This window comes from Schistocerca gregaria, chromosome X (assembly GCF_023897955.1).
Source record: "Schistocerca gregaria isolate iqSchGreg1 chromosome X, iqSchGreg1.2, whole genome shotgun sequence".
In the NCBI taxonomy this organism is placed as follows: Eukaryota; Metazoa; Arthropoda; class Insecta; order Orthoptera; family Acrididae; genus Schistocerca; species Schistocerca gregaria.
The window spans coordinates 862,288,742-862,313,972 of NC_064931.1; the positions used below are offsets into that span (position 1 = coordinate 862,288,742).

Sequence of the window (25,231 nt, forward strand, 5' to 3'; positions counted from 1 at the left end):
TCCACATCTGCCCCTAGAAATGTCCTACAATTTAAAACCTGGTTCCTAAATCTCTGTCTTACCATTATATAATCTATCTGAAATCTGTCAGTATCTCCAAGCTTCTTCCATGTATACAACCTTCTTTTATGATTCTTGAACCAAGTGTTACCTATGATTAAGTTGAGCTCTGTGCAAAATTCTACCAGGCGGCTTCCTCTTTCATTTCTTAGCCCCAATCCATATTCACCTACTACGTTTCCTTCTCTCCCTTTTCCTACACTCGAATTCCAGTCACCCATGACTATTAAATTTTCCTCTCCCTTCACTACCTGAATAATCTCTTTTATCTCATCATACATTTAATCTATTTCTTCATCATCGGCAGAGCTAGTAGGCATCTAAACTTGTACTACTGTAGTAGGCGTGGGCTTCGTGTCTATCTTGGCCACAATAAACCGTTCACTATGCTGTTTGTAGTAGCTTACCCGCACTCCTATTTTTTTATTCATTATTAAACCTACTCCTGCATTACCCCTATTTGATTTTGTATTTATAACCCTGTATTCACCTGACCAAAAGTCTTGTTCCTCCTGCCACCGAACTTCACTAATTCCCACTATATCTAACTTTAACCTATCCATTTCCCTTTTTAAATTTTCTAACCTACCTGCCCGATTAAGGGATCTGACATTCCACGCTCCGATCCGTAGAACGCCAGTTTTCTTTCTCCTGATAACGACGTCCTCTTGAGTAGTCCCCACCCGGAGATCCGAATGGGGGACTATTTTACCTCCGGAATATTTTACCCAAGAGGACGTCATCATCATTTAATCATACAGTAAAGCTGCATGCCCTCGGGAAAGATTACGGCCGTAGTTTCCCCTTGCTTTCAGCCGTTCGTAGTACCAGCACAGCAAGGCCGTTTTGGTTATTGTTACAAGGCCAGAACAGTCAATCATCCAGACTGTTGCCCCTGCAACTACTGAAAAGGCTGCTGCCCCTCTTCAGGAACCACACTTTATCTGGCCTCTCAACAGATACCCCTCCGTTGTGGTTGAACCTACGGTACGGCTATCTGTATCGCTGAGGCACGCAAGACTCCCCACCAACGGCAAGGTCCATGGTTCATGGCGTGTTATTGCGTCCGTTTGAATGGGGCACCGACCAGAAATCTATAGTACTCTACACGAAACTAGTGTCTCTAAAGGGTGATACGTGATGTTTACGCCAATCCCAGATAAACTTTCGGGCGTCAAATGGCCGCAGTGACATATCATATACCATGTATTTTTGTGTGTTTGTGGCTTTCTTCGTGCTCTGAGACGCTGTTTTCAGTTGACTTTGTGGTGCAGTGTATACCTTTGAGAGCTAGCATTTATAAATTTAACTAAATTTTACTGTGGACCCATATTCGAGTCCTAGTCGTTTTTAACTGCAGTCTAACTTACTCAATTTTGTTGGTTGCAGAATGTGAAAGATCCTATACCTCTCTCTGTAACACACCACTGATCAAAATGGTGACGTTTAGCGATAGCTAGAGACCAAGACCCCTACGTTATTTGTACTACAGCTGTAACTACAGTGTTCTAATAACGACTCTACATTACGGGCCGTGACTGCTTACCGTAATTATACCATTTGACGATGCCAGACGTAGCTATATGTTTTATTTGTCTCTTTTGTCAGCTTCAGGTATGTTTGTTAGTTCCTCCTCAGGCAATGTGAATCACGATACTACTTCTAATGTATTAACTTACCATAATTCAATAATTCATAAATATTCACATTCTCTTTTAGGTCTATCATAAGTTGATTATTGCGATGAAACAAGTCATTTGCTAAAACAAATACTTGCGATCATAGACAGCTGTGAGTTTTACGTATTATTTTTACTCCGTATATCTTGTACGAACATGAAAGGCATTATACAGATATCATTGTTTCGCCCAAAAATCCCACTGTTACATTAAGAAAGCTCGGTGAGCAGTGAAGCTGTAAAACCACGTAGGTCTTTATTTCATAACCACCACAACGAGTCATCTAGATGAAAAGAGATTAAAATATCCTTAACCAGAGGAAAGCTATTTGAGGTGAAAAAGTTAGGTGCGACATCCCGCATATTGGCGGAAACGGAGGGGTAAGACGTTAATGTCAATAGTTTACATAGACGTTTACTTCTCAATGAAAATTTTCAACAGTAGAACAATGTAAAGCAGTCTGCACATGACGTTTAGAGGCGACTACATCCAAATTATAAGAAAAACGGCAACAAATATAACGCTGTGTTCCCCATTTTTAATTAGCCTTGTTGGAAGAAGCAAGGAAAGGAGTCTCTGAAACAACAATTGCGGATAACATAAACTGTACAGAAAGTACCAGGATTAGGGATGTAGATGACCTTCACCGCAGGATCCAGAAGGTCGACCCTTGAAATTAAAATTACAACTTCGACTTTGATTCCGGCTACAATAGTTTTGAAACTTCATTCTTGAACAACGAAAACTCATACAGGAGCAACGACGTTATCAGTCGTATACCCAGGGCTGTAGAGGAACGTTGATGTCTCCCCAGCTGTCACAAATCGCCTCATGATTGAAGAAGTTTAGAGGAATTTCACATTCTTACACCCTCAGTATGAAACCAAGCTTTCCAGCGAAGCCATTGTAGGAAACTTTCACTACCGTACTCATGTAATTGATTGATATCCAAAAGCTAGTAGAATAGAATCGGCTAGAGGTAATACAGTAGAAGCTGCTGAACTAAGAAACAGCTCTGAGACGGTGACAAAAAGCGGTAACGTAAAAGTCCAGGCGTTGTTAGTAAATATTTTTATGATTTGCGATGAAGATAATGATAACACTACGGCTAATGAATATCTTGTCGATAAATTAGTTTTAAAGTAAAGCTTTGGGTATAACAGAGTACGACAAAAATATAGAAAATAAAACCAACGCACCACGAAGGAATTATCAAAATGGTTCAAATGGCTCTGAGCACTATGGGACTCAACTTCTGAGGTCATCAGTCCCCTAGAACTTAGAACTACTTAAACCAAACTAACCTAAGGACATCACACACATCCATGTCCGAGGCAGGATTGGAACCTGCGACCGTAGCGGTCGCGCGGTTCCAGACTGTAGCGCCTAGAACCGCTCGGCCACCCCAACATATGATGTAAATGTACAGATAAATTGTTACAGTTCCAGAAAAATTGTATGATATAGTCAAGAGAAAGAGTTTCACAGATTGAGCAAGTCAATAATACGTTGGTACACCTCTGGCCCTAATGCAAAGTTGTGATTCAGGCTTTTGACAAGTGGTCACATTAATGCGACTAGGCAGTATGCATTTGAACGTTGTTTGTTTGTGAGAAAATTGTGTTATGCCTCGTGTCACAAAGAGAAACGTTTAGCAGCACGTGTCGATATTCAACAGCGGCGGGATCGCCCCCGGGCGAGACTGGTCGCGTTGGTCGCGGTGCCACGACTGTCATGTAAATATCAAAACGATTGGTCCAGGAGTATCATACTCTACACGATGCAGTATCTCAACGGCACCACGCACCACCCAAGAGGACGGAAGTTTTGTTCGCTCTGCCGTGCAGGATCGTACAGCAACGCCACTTACCACGAGTCAGCATTACGATTGTTTCTAGAATGAGATTTTCACTCTACAGCGGAGTGTGCGCTGATATGAAACTTTCCTGGGAGATTAAAACTGTGTGCCGGACCGAGACTCGAACTCGGGACCTTTGCCTTTCGCGGGCAAGTGCTCTACCAACTGAGCTACCCAAGCATGACTCAGACCCCGTCCTCACAGCTTTACTTCTGCCAGTACCTCGTCTCCTACCTTCCAAACTTTACAGAAGCTCTCCTGCGAACCTTGCAGAACTAGCACTCCTGAAAGAAAGGATATTGCGGAGACATGGCTTAGTAGTGGTAAAGCTGTGAGGACGGGGCGTGAGTCATGCTTGGGTAGCTCAGTTGGTAGAGCACTTGCCCGCGAAAGGCAAAGGTCCCGAGTTCGAGTCTCGGTCCGGCACACAGTTTTAATCTGCCAGGAAAGTTTCATTACGATTGTTTGTCACGAGAGACAGTCCGACGGTGTCTGGACTGACAATCACGATGGCTACTATTGCAGCTTCCTTTGACACCGCAGCAGGCAGCAGAGACAGGCGCACTGAAAGCGATCCGCACAGCGACAGCGCGTTTCGTATAGCATCACGAAGGACGTTTCCGTCTGGAGGTTCTGAGGAGAACAAACGTTGACTTCATTCTTCGTCGTCGTACGGGCGTGATAGTATGGCGTGCCGCTGAGTACACAAGACTGTCACCCCTGGTTCGGATGGTTGATAATTTCGGCAGGAAGCGATATACTTCTGATAAGTTAATGCCAGTGGCAATGCCTATCTTCGTGGTCTCCGTGACGTTATTTTTGAACACGATAACGCATGTTTCCCGTGCGCTCCTGACCTACCTCCATTCAGAGGGCGTCCGAGACAATGGCACGCCTCCGCTGCGATTGATGAACTCAGGTATAAAACTGAAGCAGTATGGAATGACCTACTCCTACCTCTCATCCAAGCTCATGTCGTACCGATGCGCCAGCGAGATTGGTATTACTGTTGTTTTCAGTAGTGGGAGTACTGTGTACTTTTGTATTTCCTGTATACTCAAAATTTGCAGATTTATTTTCGCATTCTTCCTGTTATACTGCAAACACACAATAAGCAGAATTTCAAAACTGCTTATCCTTCCCGGTGCTGGAGTTTTAATGGCCAGCAGTGTACCTTGTAATGATTAGTTCTTCTTCTTGCATACGTATTTTTTCAGTAGCGTCTCCATGTTCGCATACGAATCCGACAAAACAATTGTGCAGCCATAGACTCAGACTTCGGTTCCAATCGAACCACCTCCGTCACATCTCGTCGTACCGCTACAGAGAAGCAGTACCACTTTCTAGATTCTGCGGTGTTTCGAGACGAGGTGTGTAAACACCACAGCTCAACTAAGTATTCGTACATACATCCCTTTCACCTGTTGCCAAATCAGTGAAAAGGTTCTCGCCAAAAGCATGTCATAACGGTCTCCCGTAGCATCGAAAGGTACTGATGTTTCGATAGTGTGACTAGACGAGCAGGTAGATTTGAGCATACGGTAAAAGCATCTACCTTTACAGCTGATCACACAGCAACACTGGAGGGACTCAGTTACGGTAAAGAATTCTCGGAGGGCAGGATTACGGTATGATCAGACTCAACAAGACTATTGTAGCACCATACTAACAAAAACGAAAGTATTTATTGTTTATAACTATCTCAGAAAACTCACAGGACGTTTCAAGCCAGGTTAAAACCATCATGTTGTGGATGAAACTCACAGTGGAATTAAGGTCAGTGAAGAAGTCAGTGCTTGGACTAAGAAAGCAGTGTACTCTGGATCAATGATGTACAAGAAGCTACCACCGTAAAACTTCCACTGTACTATCAAGACCCAAAGAATAAATCAGTGAAATGACTGCTAAACCTATCACACGAAAGTACGAGAAGAGATTATGCAGCATTTGTCCCTATTGGCCACATCCTGGGTATGATAAAAGAAACTGCAACTGTATGTCCAAATGACAACATCGAGCCTTAGATATAATCAAGGGAGATTCAGCCCGTATACCGACTCAATCCATTTCCCTACTATCACTGAGACACCGAAGAATCCCTGAACTATGTTTATTTTGACTGTCTCCTACGATACCATAAGACCAAGAAATTACTGCAGGGCATGGTGTCTTTGGGAAACGAACGACTAACGAATGTGGCAACCTTATTAGCGACAAGCGATATGACCACACGCAGATACATAAACAACTTCTTGTTAAAGTGTCCAACAAAGACATAGGCAATATTTCAGATTCGTAAATCGCCAGGTGATTAGCGCGTACCAGAATATTCGTGCTGAACTATGACGCTTTAAGTAATAATAGTTTTATGTGTCGAGTTGCTCATTGTTAAATAAGGGCCGATCAAAAAGTTTCCTCTCGAAGCTCGTACAGTTCAGTATCAGTACGCCAATTGGGGAAAATCGCCGTGAGCATTGAGACAATTGTCCCATCGACGTACCAGGCTGATGATACCCGCACGGTGCTGAACTATGACGCTTTAAGTAATAATAGTTTTATGTGTCGCGTTGCTCATTGTTAAATAAGGGCCGATCACAAAGTTTCCTCTCGAAGCTCGTACAGTTCAGTATCAGTACGCCAATTGGGGAAAATCGCCGTGAGCATTGAGACAATTGTCCCATCGACGTGCCAGGCTGATGATACCCGCACGGTGAAACTCTGTGCTCTGCTGCAGTGAACAAGTCCGCAACCGGCTGCTGCACATCGCCGTCCGACAGGAATCGTCAACTCTTCGAGGCCTCTTCTAAGGACCGAAGGAGTGATAAGGAGGACTGTACACAGTAGAGCGGATGCTCCAGTGCGTCCCTCTCGAGTTGGTGTAACTTCAGCTTTACGACTTTTGAGATAATGGGGACGTGCGTCATCATGGAGCATCAGCACATCTTGTCCCGCACCGTTCCATAACCCTGGTTTTCGACCGACATGCTGGCTCATACACTGTCTTCAGTTTCCTATGGATGTCTAACGGTGTTTGTCCTTCGGCATACAGGAAAATTATAACTAAGTGAACGTTGGTTCTTCTTGGATGCATTTCGTAATAACGTCGCCATAGTTGATGTTTCCGTATTTATCAAACTCAGGTCGGAAAGCCACGAATGCCACACTAATCCCTTACCTACACGTTGGTGCTTGTATACCCGCAACGGAGTCGCGCTACGATGCAGCAGCGCTCTCAAACGGAAACTTTTTGCCGCCCCTTCTACTACATGTCTTCAGAGGCACACTAACATAAACTGTCTGACAAAAAAATTGAAAGGCTCAGAACGGGAGAATAAACGTAATGAAACTATACATACTGAGACGGCATCTGACGTAATTTCAGTGATTACAAAATCGAATTTACAGTATGAGTCCATTTATCAGTACGGCGTTGAACCCACTCTCGCCTCGATCCATAAACTAATTCGGTTGGCAAGAGTGTCGTAAAGCTATTCTGCCCTTTCGTAAGGCAAGATAGGACACAAATGTTGTAACGGGCCCTTGATATTTTGGGTACTGGTACTGGAAGAGCGTTCATGTCCGAGCTGGTCCCAGTCACGATCTGTTGGGGACAGATGTGGGATCAGATGGGCAGAGGAGTACTTCAGCATCACACTGACTATTTATAGAGGCATGTGCCATGTGTGGGAGGGCATTGTCCTGCTGAAAAACAGCACAGCGATTTTGTCTGGTGGGAGGGCGCAGGATGTCTGTGACGAGCCGTTGTGTCGCCGAGAGTTTGTAACACCATAGCTCTACTACTCCAGTCATTTGTTTTGGCTTTGCTTCATTTAATATTACATCGTTAAGCTTCTGTAAATGTGTTTGAGTGAATAGATAACACAGAATTGTATACTCCTTTCTTTGTATAAACTTTGATGTCATGGTTTGGTTCTATGCAAAGTAGTGTATCTGTCATTTAAATTCTTTGTCCCATTTGGAGGGAACAAAACTTACTGTATATACACTCCTGGAAATTGAAATAAGAACACCGTGAATTCATTGTCCCAGGAAGGGGAAAATTTATTGACACATTCCTGGGGTCAGATACATCACATGATCACACTGACACAACCACAGGCACATAGACACAGGCAACAGAGCATGCACAATTTTGGCACTAGTACAGTGTATATCCACCTTTCGCAGCAATGCAGGCTGCTATTCTCCCATGGAGACGATCGTAGAGATGCTGGATATAGTCCTGTGGAACGGCTTGTCATGCCGTTTCCACCTGGCGCCTCAGTTGGACCAGCGTTCGTGCTGGACGTGCAGACCGCGTGAGACGACGCTTCATCCAGTCCCAAACATGCTCAATGGGGGACAGATCCGGAGATCTTGCTGGCCAGGGTAGTTGACTTACACCTTCTAGAGCACGTTGGGTGGCACGGGATACATGCGGACGTGCATTGTCCTGTTGGAACAGCAAGTTCCCTTGCCGGTCTAGGAATGGTAGAACGATGGGTTCGATAACGGTTTGGATGTAGCGTGCACTATTCAGTGTCCCCTCGACGATCACCAGAGGTGTACGGCCAGTGTAGGAGATCGCTCCCCACACCATGATGCCGGGTGTTGGCCCTGTGTGCCTCGGTCGTATGCAGTCCTGATTGTGGCGCTCACCTGCACGGCGCCAAACACGCATACGACCATCATTGGCACCAAGGCAGAAGCGACTCTCATCGCCGAAGACGACACGTCTCCATTCGTCCCTCCATTCACGCCTGTCGCGACACCACTGGAGGCGGGCTGCACGATGTTGGGGCGTGAGCGGAAGACGCCCTAACAGTGTGCGGGACCGTAGCCCAGCTTCATGAAGACGGTTGCGAATGGTCCTCGCCGATACCCCAGGAGCAACAGTGTCCCTAATTTGCTGGGAAGTGGCGGTGCGGTCCCCTACGGCACTGCGTAGGATCCTACGGTCTTGGCGTGCATCCGTGCGTCGCTGCGGTCCGGTCCCAGGTCGACGGGCACGTGCACCTTCCGCCGACCACTGGCGACAACATGGATGTACTGTGGAGACTTCACGCCCCACGTGTTGAGGAATTCGGCGGTACGTCCACCCGGCCTCCCGCATGCCCACTATACGCCCTCGCTCAAAGTCCGTCAACTGCACATACGGTTCACGTCCACGCTATCGCGGCATGCTACCAGTGTTAAAGACTGCGATGGAGCTCCGTATGCCACGGCAAACTGGCTGACACTGACGGCGGCGGTGCAGAAATGCTGCGCAGCTAGCGCCATTCGACGGCCAACACCGCGGTTCCTGGTGTGTCCGCTGTGCCGTGCGTGTGTTCATTGCTTGTACAGCCCTCTCGCAGTGTCCGGAGCAAGTATGGTGGATCTGACACACCGGTGGCAATGTGTTCTTTTTTCCATTTCCAGGAGTGCAATTGTAATTTTGTGTGAATAATGTGTGGTAGAAATGTCAATATGTGCAAATGTTCTGTTTTATTTATTGTATTTGTTTGCGGTTATGTAAACTGCTGATCCTCACTTAGGGTTCTTAGTTAGTTTATATGTAAAAGGTGTTGTGGTTCCCCTCGGGAACGGAACTGTGTAGCGCGTGCAAATTGTGGTTGGCCTAGGTAAATAAGGTGGAACAAGAGTCAGTCGGGGACGAGCTACGAGTCGGGTACGAGCTACAAAACTGTGCACCGCCATGTAAATGTTGCATGCAGTGCTGGTTCCGAGAGAGAGGCTTCTTCTGCTACTATCCAATGCCTTGGATGGATGGATAAATAGTTGGAACTATTCTGGAATTTGTATCTATCACCGCCACCAAGAAATGACAGAGTCCAGCAATTCTACCTGCAAATCCATCTACCAACATGCAGTTGCCACCACATTGCGCAGTCACTGTATCGGAATGCTATAATAATGTACAGTGAAGGATCAGCTCATCGGATGTTTTAGTGTGCACAAACATAAGGTAACTTGTAACTGAATTTGTGTACCTACCTTGATTTTTTCCTTATCATAACACCTCTCAGGTTCTTCTCCGTTTGAACTAAAGTGATTACCAAGTGTCCCTACTGAAATAACATAAAAAACCAGTGTTTTTAATTAATGCCTCTTGAACATAGTAAAAAGAAAGTTAAAGTTAATGTGGCAAGAGAGTGAGTTAAAGTTAATGATGCTTGCTGAAAATAATTTTCCCAATAAAATTGCTTATTAATGTGTTGTTGCCAACTTCAAATTAAGAGTTCGTAAGACTGAGGCTTATAAAGTTTTGCTTAGTAAATGATCACATTACTGCCTGTCGTAAATCGCAGAAGGTGAGTCAGTATCTTACATATATGTTAATTTTGTCTCTCAATGTAGTAAAAGTGGAAAAACTACTGTGTGGAACGTTATATACTCATGTTTGCTAAGTGTTTGTCTCTCTTGTGTATTGGAAGTGCATATTAATAATATAACAGGATCCACAGTTTGCATATTGTGTTAATGCTAGGTAACAAGTAATGGGAAGACCACTAATTATGAAAAACGTTATTTCTTTATTCAAATGATAGTGAGAAGTAACTTGTTAGTGGATTCCAATTAACTTTCATTTTAAATAGCAAAGTATTTAACTGAGAGAGACTTAACCTATATCCAATTAATGATCCTGCAGTGAATAGTAATAATAACGTTATAAAGGTCATTCAGTTTGTGTAAGCCCTGAAAGTAATAGTGGTTTCGGTATCTGTTATAATTTTGCAAATAGTTTGTGCTGCTCTAACTGTTAGTTTCAATCTTACCGTAAACATATGTGTGTGTCAAGAGTTCACTGCACTCGCGTGTGACAAAGTATAGGTTGTGTTTATCCATTAAAGTTATTAATAACTATTTTCTTGAACGAGAAAGTTAATCATTCTCTTGCCTAGTTAGGCTGGCGACCGTTTGCTTTATCCGTTGAACAGTGCAGATAGGCAAAATTTTGTTTGTTAATGTTCAATTATTTACGTAATTCTGACTTTCATTTCCGATAAGCCACCTCCGTTAGTTACAACACGGTCAACATAACAAAATTCCTCTCAGAGGGTAACACTGCTCTGTTGCTTTATACCATAATTGCTTTAACATGATAGTTTTATTTCACGACCTGCCTCCAACTTTAAGGTTATGGTATAGCAGTAGCGGACGGAAGTGTTATATGTTCCCAGCCGAGACCCGGCGTGATACTCAGCGGCTCCCCAGAAGTAACACCGCTGTGCCTCTCCGTGTCATTGTGACAGTGGGATATCTTCCCAGGACGGCGCCACCGTCACTCAGGGTAGAGCACAACCGCGATTCATTGCTGAGCACACGATGCGACGCCATTCATTACCAGTTCATGTTTCCCACTCCAAACTGTGGTCTTAACGGCAGACCCGAACTATTTGAATCAGTTAATGCAGAACAGGGAATCAGCGATCATAAAGCGGTTACTGCGTCGATGATTTCAGCCGTAAATAGAAATATTAAAAAAGGTAGGAAGATTTTTCTGTTTAGCAAAAGTGACAAAAAGCTGATTACAGAGTACCTGACGGCTCAACACAAAAGTTTTGTCTCAAGTGCAGATAGTGTTGAGGATCAGTGGACAAAGTTCAAAACCATGGTACAATATGCGTTAGATGAGTATGTGCCAAGCAAGATCGTAAGAGATGGAAAAGAGCCACCGTGGTACAACAACCGAATTAGAAAACTGCTGCGGAAGCAAAGGGAACTTCACAGCAAACATAAACATAGCCAAAGCCTTGCAGACAAACAAAAATTACGCGAAGCGAAATGTAGTGTGAGGAGGGCTATGCGAGAGGCTTTCAATGAATTCGAAAGTAACGTTCTATGTACTGACTTGGCAGAAAATCCTAAGAAATTTTGGTCCTATGTCAAAGCGGTAGGTGGATCAAAACAAAATGTCCAGACACTCTGTGACCAAAATGGTACTGAAACAGAGGATGACAGACTAAAGGCCGAATTACTAAATGTCTTCTTCCAAAGCTGTTTCACAGAGGAAGACTGCACTGTGCTTCCTTCTCTAGATTGTCGCACAGTTGACAAAATGGTAGATATCGAAGTAGACGACAGAGGGATAGAGAAACAATTAAAATCGCTCAAAAGAGGAAAGGCCGCTGGTCCTGATGGGATACCAGTTCGATTTTACACAGAGTACGCGAAGGAACTTGCCCCCCTTCTTGCTGCGGTGTACCGTAGGTCTCTAGAGGAGCGTAGCGTTCCAAAGGATTGGAAAAGGGCACAGGTCATCCCCGTTCTCAAGAAGGGACGTCGAACAGATGTGCAGAACTATAGACCTATATCTCTAACGTCGATCAGTTGTAGAATTTTGGAACACGTATTATGTTCGAGTATAATGTCTTTTCTGGAGACTAGAAATCTACTCTGTAGGAATCAGCATGGGTTTCGAAAAAGACGATCGTGTGAAACCCAGCTCGCGCTATTCGTCCACGAGACTCAGAGGGCCTTAGACACGGGTTCACAGGTAGATGCCGTGTTTCTTGACTTCCGCAAGGCGTTTGACACAGTTCCCCATAGTCGTTTAATGAACACAGTAAGAGCATACGGACTATCAGATCAATTGTGTGATTGGATTGAGGAGTTCCTAGATAACAGAACGCAGCACGTCATTCTCAATGGAGAGAAGTCTTCCGAAGTAAGAGTGATTTCAGGTGTGCCGCAGGGGAGTGTCATAGAACCGTTGCTATTCACAATATACATAAATGACCTGGTGGATGACATCGGAAGTTCACTGAGGCTTTTTGCAGATGATGCTGTGGTGTATCGAGAGGTTGCAACAATGGAAAATTGTACTGAAATGCAGGAGGATCTGCAGCGAATTGACGCATGGTGCACGGAATGGCAATTGAATCTCAATGTAGCGAAGTGTAATGTGATGCGAATACATAGAAAGATAGGTCCCTTATCATTTAGCTACAAAATAGCAGGTCAGCAACTGGAAGCAGTTAATTCCATAAATTATTTGGGAGTACGCATTAGGAGTGATTTAAAATGGAATGATCATATAAAGTTGATCGTCGGTAAAGCAGATGCCAGACTGAGATTCATTGGAAGAATCCTAAGGAAATGCAATCCGACAACAAAGGAAGTAGGTTACAGTACGCTTGTTCGCCCAATGCTTGAATACTGCTCAGCAGTGTGGGATCCGCACCAGGTAGGGTTGATAGAAGAGATAGAGAAGATCCAACGGAGAGCAGCGCGCTTCGTTACAGGATCATTTAGTAATTGCGAAAGCGTTACGGAGATGATAGATAAACTCCAGTGGAAGACTCTGCAGGAGAGACGCTCAGTAGCTCGGTACGGGCTTTGTTGAAGTTTCGAGAACATACCTTCACCGAAGAGTCAAGCAGTATATTGCTCCCTCCTACGTATATCTCGCGAAGAGACCATGAGGATAAAATCAGAGAGATTAGAGCCCACACAGAAGCATACCGACAGTCCTTCTTTCCACGTACAATACGAGACTGGAATAGAAGGGAGAACCGATAGAGGTACTCAGGGTACCCTCCGCCACACACCGTCAGGTGGCTTGCGGAGTACGGATGTAGATGTAGATGTAGATGTAGATACGCATGGGGCGGTAATTCGCTTGTCCGGCTGCTACCATTCTCCGACCATTGTTGCTCTATGACACAGAATGACGCAGGACGTTTTCTGATGGCAAACGCTGATGTGAAGGGGTTACGATGTGCTTGCTACTTGGTACGTCTACATCTTCATACATATTCCCCAAATCACCTCATGGTGCATTGCAGAGGGTACTTTGTACGACTATTATTCATTTCTCCTTCTGTTCCACAAAAGGAACGAGGGAAATTGACTGCCTAAAAGCTCTATTTTTTCTTATCTTCACGATCCTTACGCGAAATCGACGTTGGTGGCAGTAGAATCGTTCAGTCGCCCTCAGATGCCGGTTCTCTAAATTTACATAGTAGTGTCTTGCCGAAAGAGCATCATCTTCTTTACAGGTATTCCCATTTTGATCACGAAGCATCTCCTTAATATTTAAGTGCTCATCTAACCTACCGGTAAGAAATCTAGCAGCCGACATCTGAATTACTTTGATGTCTTCCTTTAATCCGACGCAAACACGCCAACAGTACTCAATAACGGGTCGCACTAATAATACAAAACTGATTAGGTTAATTCTTTTTGTGAGGCAAAATCGTTATTCGATGATTTCCCCTCACAAGAGAATCATATACTCAATGGATCACAGACTTTGCTCCTCTTTCGCACCGTTTGATGTAAGAAATGGTGCTGTAGTACGATACGCTTCTGAGTCGTTCTCGAGAAATCGAGTTCAATGATTTAGGCCCCTGTAGAATACTAAGACACTAATTTTGTGGCTTCTGGGTTCTCAGTTACAACGAAATTTTTAAGTGACGACGTGGTTCAGAACTGACTGAATTTGTAATCTTTATTTGTGTTATTGCCGAAACAGCCGAAACTACAGTAACTAATATTAAAGTTGAAAATTCAGCTAGTTGTGGAACCAGGATCTCATTCAGAGCGCCTGTCGGCGGGCAGCGGCGTTAGTGCAACCGTCTAATGCCGAACACTAGAGATCTGCCTGTACTGCGTTCGAATCTCCCCATTCTTTCCGAATGTCTTACCAAACAATTGTGTGGTTGCAACGAATCGTGCTTCTTCGGAAAGGGACAATAACAATAATAATGATAATCGTTGTGGTAGATTCACGGTGATAGGAAGGTGCAGGGGACACACACAACGAGGACCACGGTCTGCTTCCGTCTTACGAACGAAAACACACAGGTGTGCACAACGTAAGGACGAAAGTGACTTTCACACGATGTGTCGCTGCAGCATTGCTCAATGCAGCTTGATTCGTACATAGGAATAACTGCTAAAGTGTGTTACAAAAGGTAATTGAAAGAAATATGCAACGAGACAGTCAGAAATGACACTTTTTATTAGAAAGCAATAATTACACTGAAATCACCGCGATTCCTGGTGGTCCCCAGAACACTACGAACGGCGGTACACGGTTTCGGTTTCTAAGAGGGTGCGTGATCACCACGGTACATGTGGACATGCTGCAATACATGTCCCCACCGCATTCCACACGTGCTCGCTCGAATTTAAGTCGGGGGAAATAGAAGGCGAGCCCATTCCCTCAATATCTTTTCGTTCCCAGAGGTCCTTCACCTGCGCCGTTCGATGCGGTCGCAGATTGTCGTTCACAAAAATTAGGTCAGGAAAAGAGTGCAGCGTCAAAGATCTGGATGTCAGTACGGCCCTGCAACAGTATGCCTCCCACACCACAATACACGAACCATCAAAACGATCATGTTCGGCTATGTTCCTGCGTGCATTACTACCCTCATACGAACAAGTAATGCACCGAGGAACACTGTCGAACGTGGTCGTTTCAGGGGTCCAGTTATTTTGGTGTAGGGAGGCATAACGCTGCATGGGCGCAGCCACCCCCGAACACAGAACAGTCGCCAGTAACGCGACTGTGACACGGTACTCCTTCCCCAAGTGCGTCTTTTCAGGGGTGCATTAGTTGAATGAGAATGCGCGTCCGCATCGATCAGCGCAGGTGGAGGAGGATATTCGGCGAATGGACTGGCCGTAGCCGTGGGGAGACGTCACATGCAGCAACCACCATCCGGCAGTTACCCACCACCCTGCTGGAGGCGTGGAGCACTCCACCCCAAGAACTCCCTGTGGGATGCGCTGCCACCTCTGGTTACCACACACCCCATCGTGTACCGTCTTTTGTAATATCCAGGGGGACCAACATGAGTTCCGATGTTTTCAGGGCAATTGTTATCTTTCCGTAAGTGCGTCATTTCTGTTCGACAGGTTGCGTATTTCCTTCACATACCTTCTGTACTATACTGTAGGAGTTCTTTCTACGTATGGTCCAACTTTCGTCGAGCTATGTGACTTGACAGCGACACATAATGTGAAAGTTACTTTCGCCCTTAAATTTTCACGCCATGGTAGTTGCAATGTGGACATTCTTCTGCCAAATCCGGATGTAAGCAGACGCAAGTATGTATAGACGTTTTGTTCGACAGTGTCAACACTGTGTCTGAAGATAGGATCACGATTTACCTACAGTCGTCCCCAGAAGAGCCCAACGGAACATTGTACTAGTTACGTTAGATTCAGACTAGGCCAGTGTTAAGAAGTACATCAGTGCAAATGAACACTGTAGTGCACTGACACAGATCCTCTTCACACTCACGATACGGATGTACAATTTCTTTTACTGTGCTGTTTAATTGTCGCTAATCGGCGTTTCCGTAATTTGCCTAAACGTATTCTGCCCTGTGGAAAGGCTTCGTGCAAGCGATCCACCTCAGTAAGAGCAACTACTTTTCTTCTTGCCACATTCATGTTGGATGCCAGTTGTATTTGGTGTATAAAACAGTAGTCTTGTTGTATGATATGTTTTACTTCCCTGAAGATTCCCACTCTGCGGATCTATGCAACGAAAAGTATATCCATTCTAATCTAAAGCAGTCACACGCGAATGGCAGTAAATTCATACCAAGCTAGACCTGCTTTCAATAATGTACACTCTAGTTGCTATACACACTTGATAATATCGATAAATAAAAATTAATTTCATCACGACTCTTTATTATACAGCACCACGAATGTACCAAAATGACTATCATTATTGTTCCGTTCCGAAGGAAAATGATTCGTTGTAGAGGTGCAAGTATTTGGTGGAAGATTAGGAAAAAACGCCAGTTGAGAGCAGTACGTGTCCAGTTTTGAGGGGGGGGGGGGGGGCCTCTCCTAGCATATGCCAAAGACGTTTGCCAACACCAATCACATAATTGCCTAATTAGGCCTATAAGACATAGTTAATCAGCATATTAGCTTTGGATATTAAGTACTTGTCGCTGGCAATGTGGAGAAGGCGAAGGAAATTAATGTTTACCGTGCCGTCGACAACGATGTCATTAGAGAGGGGGCGCAAGCTCGGACTAAGAAATGATGAAGAAGGAAAGTGGCCTTGTCCTTTCCAAGAAACGATCCCAGCATTTGCCTTAAGCAATTTATCGATATGACGGAAATCCTAAATCAGGATGGCCGGACGCGGGTTTGGTTCAAAGGGCTCTAAGCACCATGGGACTTAACATCTGAGGTCATCAGTCGCCTAGAACTTAGAACTACTTAAACCTAACTAACCTAAGGACATGACACACATCCATGCCCGAGGCAGGATTCGAACCTGCGACCGTTGCGGTCGCGCGGTTCCGGACTGAAGCGCCTAGAACCGGCCGGCTACGCGGGTTTAAACCGTCGTCCTTCCCAAGGCGAGTAACCACTGCGCTAACCCACAATGTGCTTAACATCAAAGATATTGCTTGAGCTGTTTATAGTTAGTTACATGTTCCATAGTTCATTTAAATGATTCTTTTATCGAAATGATGTGGAACGAGTCAGTTTACAGGATATGTATACATGTTTACTCTTAACATTAATTAACATATTATCATTTTATTCTTAATCGCGCAACTACACTTAAAAACAAGGTTTTTTCCTGCCTGCCAGTTTTTAGGTAGAAATTCGTCAATAGAGTAGGAGGAGTTGTCCAGGAGAAATATTTTTAAATTAGATTTAAAACTTGCTTCGCTACCTGTCAGACATTTTATATTACTTGGAAAATTATTAAAAAAATTTATTGCTGCGTATTGAACTCCTCCCTGACATCTTTAACAACGGGTAATGAGTCATTTCTCCCTCTAGTGTTGTAGGTATGTACATCATCGTTCTTCTCAAATTGTGATGGATCTTTACGACCAATTTCACTAGCGAAATTATATAATTTTGTTTCAAAATTGTAGCTTATTATCTTTGTTAACGAAGTTTCTAACAAAGAATGTATTTCAGCACTAAATGTTTATGAAAATATTGGTGAAATTTTCGACAAACGTTGTATTTTTAATTCGGTCTGTCCGTTGTAAGTAATGTTAGGATAGCTCATCAAATATGTGAAAATTTCTATTTCTTCTAGAAAACTGCTTACTGTCCATCCTACATATATTTTCTCGCAGCTATGGCGTTTTATCTTATAGACACCAGAATGGGTGAGTTTAGATAAATGTTCTACGAAACAGCTAAATCGAAATCGTACTGTGTTGTGTGTTATGAAGCTTTCTCTCAGGTCGGTTTTTTGAACCGCAAGTCTCATTTTACCTGGCAATTTTCACTGGTATTTTATGACCGTGAGTAGAGCTTTTTGGTTATAGTGTGGTTTTTGTTAGGGTAATGCTTTAACATACCATAAATGTGTACAGCATTTGATCAAAAAATTGAAATCTACGTTTCTAAGCAACTGATTTAATAACTATAATAGCAACAAACTCTCACACTTTGACATCTTCCTAACCTAAAAAGTATAAAATAGTAACGTGCACTCACCACCTGCACAATTTCACTAAGAAGGGCACATTATCAAGTGTCAATAACCGATCTTGATGAAAAAAAAAATGGTTCAAATGGCTCTGAGGACTATGGGATTTAACAGCTGAGGTCATTAGTCCCCCAGAACTTAGAACTACTTAAAGCTAACTAACCTAAGGACATCACATGAATCCATGCCCGAGGCAGGATTCGAACCTGCGACCGTAGCGGTCGCGCGGATCCAGACTGTAGCACCTAGAACCGCTCGGTCACCCCGGCTGGCCATCTTGATGAAACTCGGCGCGCGTGTACAGAAGGCAAAACAGTGAAACTCACAATTTTTGTTTGAGCACAGTTTCACTTTTAAGGGGTTTATCGTTTCACATGCATGTATTTTGTTAATTTAAAATAATAAGTACTTCATTGTTAGGATAGAAAATAATTACTATAATAATGATCTGTAAGGATATACTTAAAATATAATGTTCCTGAGACCATGCACATAAAAATCGAAATTTCTTCATGTAATATATATGACAGAGAAAACAATATAAAATAAAATTAAGCAGGATTTCAAATTATCAGAGGTGATCCTCTAAACATCATGATTTGTGTCAGTCATACTTTAGTACAGTGTTAAGCCCTGGCAAAGGGGATTGATTATGTACTAGTGATTTCAACTTGATTGGATTTTTCGTCAAATGGAGACTGACATCATAATCATTTAACATAACTAGATCTGAAAAACTACTCACAAAAATCTTGCAACATTGAAAGCCGTATGTGTTCCGAGGCTCTACCTGTACCAACAAGCCCTTTGGGATCAACAGATGTTTCTTCTCCTCGGGTAAGACGCTCAAAACTGGCTTTCTCACACGGACCATCCTCCTTTTCATAGTTTTAAAAGAAATTAATGGTGAGTTTGGACCGAGAATCGCTTTTTGACGCCCTAGATATCCTTGGCAGCATCGGGATCTGGTAAACAAACACCTGACCTGGTCAAAAGATATGTGAAAGATGTTTTTTTTCCAGTGAGGGAGAAATGTCTGTATTATTATTAGATTCTTGCGGTGGTCAATGTGAAAGAACCGTTTAGAGCATCGTATCTGAGGACAAGGAAATCGTTCGTCTGGTAATCCCAAAAACCTCGAAAGAACAGGTACAGCCAATGGACGTATACAGCTTTTGACGTTGGAAGTACTTTGTGGGAAGACTTTCAGATCTAGTTCTGCTGAATACTGTAATTCTGATTTCAATCTACACTTCAGAAATAATATAATTAAGCTTTAGTCATTAGCACATATTCAGTTCTATTCGACAAGACTTACCAATGTACTGAAATATGCCTCATACAAATCAGAATGTTTAGAGGCTAACCAGCGACAATTTGAAATCGTGCTGACTTCTGTTTTATATTGTCTTCTCCACCGCACATGTTACGTGAAGAAATGTAGTTCATGTTATGTGTATGGTGTAAAAAAAAGTTTTTTGTTTAAAGCATTTCTTTGCAGATTATCATTCTTGTAATTATTTTCTATCATAATAATGACTTACTATTTTTAATTAACCAAATACACGTATGTAAACAGTAAGCTAAAAAACATGAATATAAAACGTAAAATAATAATTCAAAACATCAGAAAAATACAACTAAACTAAATTGGCAATGAATGGTTAGATATTGTAATTAGGTATGTTGAAAATATTGCTACAGCACTTTGTGTAGAGATTATTTTCCTAAAATGGTACTTCAGAAACCAACTTTATTACACAGAGGTTCATGTGGCTTGAAAGCTTCTATAATTTATATTGTAACACAAGTTTTCACTTTCCAGAATTGATTAATGGTGGTGGGGTATTTTGCATTAATTACATATCAACTTACATGTAAAATCATTTTTTTATGGATCATCGTTTCGGTGATATTCCCTCTAAACCTAAATTGTCAAATTACCTTTCGGTGTGTGTTCTACTCCTTAAAATGAAACTGGACTCAAAGAAGAAAATAGATATAGCACTGTTTTGGTTTCTCTACACGGTCGCGAAGTTTCATTATGATCGTTTATTTACACTTGGAAATGTTCCCTTCTCAACTCAAGGGTTGTGAACACAGGGGTGCAGCCTATTGCCGAGTGAGCGTGTGAGATGCTGTTTCTTTCAGTCGTTTTCGCCTACATTTGGGAAAGTGAGTGTTTCTCGTGTGGACTCCGTGTTTGCTGGTTGTGTCAGCCTGTGAACGTGCGCCTTTTTCACTTAGACTCGTCTCTGCAGACGGTCAGCCCACAACCCTATTCACGTGAGCAGGCTCTCAGCCAAACAACTGGACAATAACCTACGCTAAACAATGCTTGTCGTTTTCTAGTACCTTTGGCACTTTCTAGACTCCTAGCTTCCACATTGTTTTATTCTCCGACAGTTGGCGGGGGAAATTTGGAAATTGATACATTACGGAAAAATATAAAGGCCATTAGTAAAATTTAGGGTCAAGGGGCTCACCTTCTCGCGCCTACGGGGAGACTTGTAACCTACCGGATAACACTGCTGCTCGCCGACGCTCTCACGTGTGGTATTCGACACGCTCGTTTGAATTTGACACCCGATTTCTAGAGTACAATAGAGAAGCTGTCGTATTAAAGCAGCATTAGTAACATCTAAGTACGTATTATAATCGGTGATACGTCGGCTGAGTCTCCCCTACGTGTAAAGAGGAAGAAGTGCAGATTACTCACCGCGATCTGAGCGTTGCCGGTGGCCGCAGCTATTTCCCAGAGAGGCTGTTCGGAGCTGGCGGCGAGGCCGTGTACGAATCCTGACATCTCATTCGTCCCACGTGGCCGCAGTCGCAGACGGCAGCTACATGGCGAGTGCCGCCGCCGCTGGCCCGGCGTCGCACCGCCCCTCTGTGGCGCCGGCGCCTCGGACGGCCAACCGCGACCCGCCGTCCCGGCAGGCCACGCCCCCTCCGCCCGCCGACATTGATCCTCCAGTGCCGACACAATCTGCACCGCTTTATGTGACAACTCTCCTCTAATTGCGTGCGTGCTCTGTAAACCAGTGTGCACTGCATGCAGATGTTGCTTCTCTATGTACGAAATATTACGGTTCCTTCCCGTTGCTTCGTGGATGAAGTACTGGAAGAATGACAGTACAAATTCCTCTGTGCATAATGCGAAATCAAATAATAAGACGTACAATAGTTCCAATAGACGTACCATATTACCATATATAGGGAGTGCCAAAAGTCGCGAAGGCGGTAGACCTGTGAATAACTATTCAGTTTATCATTAGTTTCCACAGAATTAAAGGGTGAAAGATAGAAAACACGCGTTGAATATAATGTCATGTAGCTCCCGCCATTAAAGTGGGGCAAGATTACGCACTTGAGGTTTAAATAGCGATATACTGAAGGAAACGTCACAAATTATAGTTATATTTTAACTGGCATTTCATCTGAATTTTGCCTGTTATATGACAGAGTCCGAAAGTCGTAGAAACAATTTAAACTGTAATTCGCACTTAGTAAAAAAAGTAATGCAAATGCGCAGTCTTACTCGACCGTGGGGTAAGAGTGCGTTTCTAGTGGGGTAAATTTGCACATTATTATCAAATGAGAAAAACATATGCGTTATTTAGTTCTTCGTCTTTTATTTAATTTATAGCGTACAGAAACGGAATATACCTTGTTTCTCGGCATATAATAGTTACTGTTGATACAATATTTGATCTAATGAACAAGTCTGGGCCTGTCATCAAAAACATCCAAAAATATTCCTGTCGGACGAAAATCTTTGTAACAGAGATCACAAATGAAGCGTCCAGAACCTTCATAACAATAGCAGGATTCATGCCACCACTCCTAGCACTTGAGACATTGAATCCAGTCTTATTTTGGTGGATTATTGTATTTTTCAGTACAGCCTGGACAGTGAAAAGTTTGTGAATTTTCCCTAGACTTATTTAAGTTTTGCTTTGCTTTCTTTTTGTTTGCTTGATAAGAATCAAATAGTTTCCTCTTTGGTTTCTTTATTTCTTGTTATGTTGATTGGGATTCCTGTCGCTTCTCGAATTGGGTCCCAGATACTATTTCTGACTCCTTTCCTTTCTTCTGTCTTTTTTGACAATCTTTTCTTCTTGGCAAAGGAATTATTTGTTTTGGGGAAGCGTAGGTACTTGGTCCTGGTTGTGGTTCACTTGTAGATGTCTCCGAACTTTGGCTCTGGAGAGATCCAGTTTCAACTGTGGATGCATCATTAAATTTGTCAGTAACAGTCGAAGGCTGGAAATCTTCCTCGGTGAATATGTGACGATCGATTGGATAAATGCCACATGTCTTGAACGCCTTTGTTGCCTTCGTCCATTGTGGCCGTCCTTCGATAAGCGTTTCCAAACAATTCAGCGATACATTCTTGCTTAATTACATATCCAGGGTGGTTAATGAACCACTGGTCGCATTCCTGTGAATAACAGTCCTTCAGTGGCTTGAAAAAGCAGCGATTCTGTGGCTGCATTTTGTGGCTGCTGTGTGGAGGAATGGTAAGCAGGTGAATGTTATCGTCCTGCAGTAAAGAACGACGTTCAGACTCAAAGTGACGAGTGATTGTTCAAAATTAACAAGACTGAATTATCTTCTGTTGGCTGTGTATGTTTTTCAAAATATTGTAGCCATGTGAGATACAAATCTTAGTTGATGTATCCAGTGTCCGAACGCATCATTAGTGACCCAGGAGGGGCACCGTTCTTAAAACTCTCCTTCATCCTTTTCCGAGGAAATATTATTCCTGGAGGGATGTAACTCCCCCAGTTCCCATACAACATACAACCGTTATCAGCTGACCTCTTTCTGCAGATGCTATTTTGCCTATGTGCTTCTTGCCGCATGTTACAATCACTTTCGGAACTTTGTTAGGAACAGTTGTAATTCCTGACTCATCCATGTTATATATGCGGTGAAGTTCAAATTTATATCTCTCATCAGCGACGAAAGATTATCAAAGAAGGTGCTCGTTTGCTGTTTGGTGAACCCCATCACACGTCCGAGACTAGTTTTCTGTGGGATCCGAAAGCTAAGATTTCGTCTCTGCAGGAAATCATAAGCCTAGTCCTTTCCGGCCATCTTAGTGGTTTTGTCAAATTTTGTTTTCATGTTATTCCTCTCAGAATAGCCATGAACTAATGTTCTGAAATCTTTCGGAGTCATACCATAACAACATTTGTCCAGAGATCTGCAGTGTTCGGCGAGTTCCAGTTCCTGTTCATCATTAAAAGTTCTTCCGAATCTTCCCAGTCTGTTTACCCGAAAACCCTGAAAAAAGTTTGGGTGCTAGTATTAATTTTAAGCTTATCCCTACGTAGGCAAAAGTTTCCAAAATAAAAAAATATAGGGATAAAAGTATACTTGCAAGGGCCTCGCACCTCTTTAAGGAAATTTCTGAGGGCAGCTTCACTTGTTCCAAGCTCCGTCGCTATTTGTCGTTTAGACTTGCCATTTTTCAAGCCCTCTTTTGCAGCTTCCAGCATTTCTGGAGTGCATGGTTTCCGTTCGGTTTTCCTTTTGTAAACGCTAAAATATAAAAAGATTTTTAAGGGACTAATGTTGATGTATAATATCCACATCAACGTTCATAAATATTTGTATGTCTATGAAAAAGCTGATAATTATAACGCATGGGATAAGATTACGCACTGTGCAGTTTTGCCCCACCTGCAACGCGTAAACTTGCCCCGCACTGCGACACTGCAGCTTTTGACTGCACATGGGAACGCTTTGTAGGAATATAGATGTGTTAATATACCACAAGGCTGACAATGCATCGTAGTACACAATGGAATAAAGTTAAAATTGGTAATCCCATTATTGCCTGAGTTATAGCTTATTTCCGGAACATGAAATATTATATGAAAATAACGTAAAACAGTTCTTACCGCATTGCACAGCGGTTAACACCAGGACTACAATCGAACTACGGCAATAAAGGGTCAGCTACAGAGGCTATTTCGTGCCCTGCAGAGTAGCCAACTGCTGCATTACTAAAACTGAGATACAAGCCTTGCGCAGTCTTACCTGCCGCGCAATCTCACCCCACTCTTCTCTACTGGTCCCGTGTAGTACGTGATTCGTGGCAAGGGTCAACAATTCCGGTCTAAGTACCCGCATTTCTGCACAAATATTGACTTTCAGCTACTGCATCGTTTGTCGTCTCCTCACATACTCTGTTTCATGTAGACATCCGAAATACAATGAGGTGACAAAACTGCTGGGATACTTCCTAGTATCGTGTAGGACTTCCTTTTGCAAGGCGTAGCTCAGCACTCGACGTGACTCGGACTCAATAGGTCGTCGGACGTCCCCTGCACAAATATTGAGCCATGTTACATCTATAGCCGTTCGTAATTGCGTTCATTGTTTCCGGAGCATAATTTCGTGCACGATCTGATCTCTCGATTATGTCCCATAAATGTTCGGTAGGATTCATGTCGCGCAATCTGGATGGCCAAACCATTAGTTAGAATTAGACAGAATGTTCTACAAACCAATCGCGAAGAATTGTGTCCCCGTGACATGGACCTTTCACATCCATAAAAATTCCATAGTTGTTTGAGAAGTTGAAGTCCTCGAATGGCTGCTAACGGTCTCCGAGTAGCCGAACATCCAGAGGATCCAGTTCATTCCAGGTAACACAGCTCTCACTGTTCTGGAGCCATTACCAGCTTGCGCAGTGCTTTGTTAACAACTTGGGTCCGTAGCTTCGGAAGGTCTGCGCCACAGTCGTACCCTACCATCAGCTCTTACCAACTGAAATCGGTACGCGTCTGACCAGGCAACGGTTATCCAGGCGTCTAGATGCAGCCGATACTGTCACGAGCTGTTTCTGTATGCTCGGAGACCAGACTCGCCGCTCTCCGCGGATGCCGCTTTAACCGAAAACTCGTCGCTTGAACCTGTTGTCGGTTACAAGTGGACTATACCAACGTGGAAAGGAGAGAGAGCACGAGAGTTCACAAATCTATCCGAGGACTTGCGGCACTGAAGTTACACACAGGATGTTTGGGCACCACGATTATTTTTATGAAGTTCCCGCAGTATTTCGTCTGTCTATGAAGGCTAATCTCAGGAACTATTGTAGTAATTTTGATACGAACTAAGCATCAAACGAAAAAACTACAAAGAAAGAAAATCGTCTAATTTGAAGGGGGAAACCAGATG

At 43.3% G+C, this 25,231-nt stretch overlaps 1 protein-coding gene across 1 annotated transcript in view; it reads right to left on the reverse strand.

The window, feature by feature from the left end:
* Nucleotides 1-20,843, reverse strand: part of LOC126298340 (heart- and neural crest derivatives-expressed protein 1-like) — a 101,552-nt gene extending 80,709 nt beyond the window's left edge. Inside the window, exon 1 of the mRNA XM_049989636.1 lies at nt 20,757-20,843. Within this exon, the coding sequence (XP_049845593.1) occupies nt 20,757-20,843 (87 nt within the window). The remainder of the gene's footprint in view (nt 1-20,756) is intronic.
* Nucleotides 20,844-25,231: the final 4,388 nt, after the last annotated feature.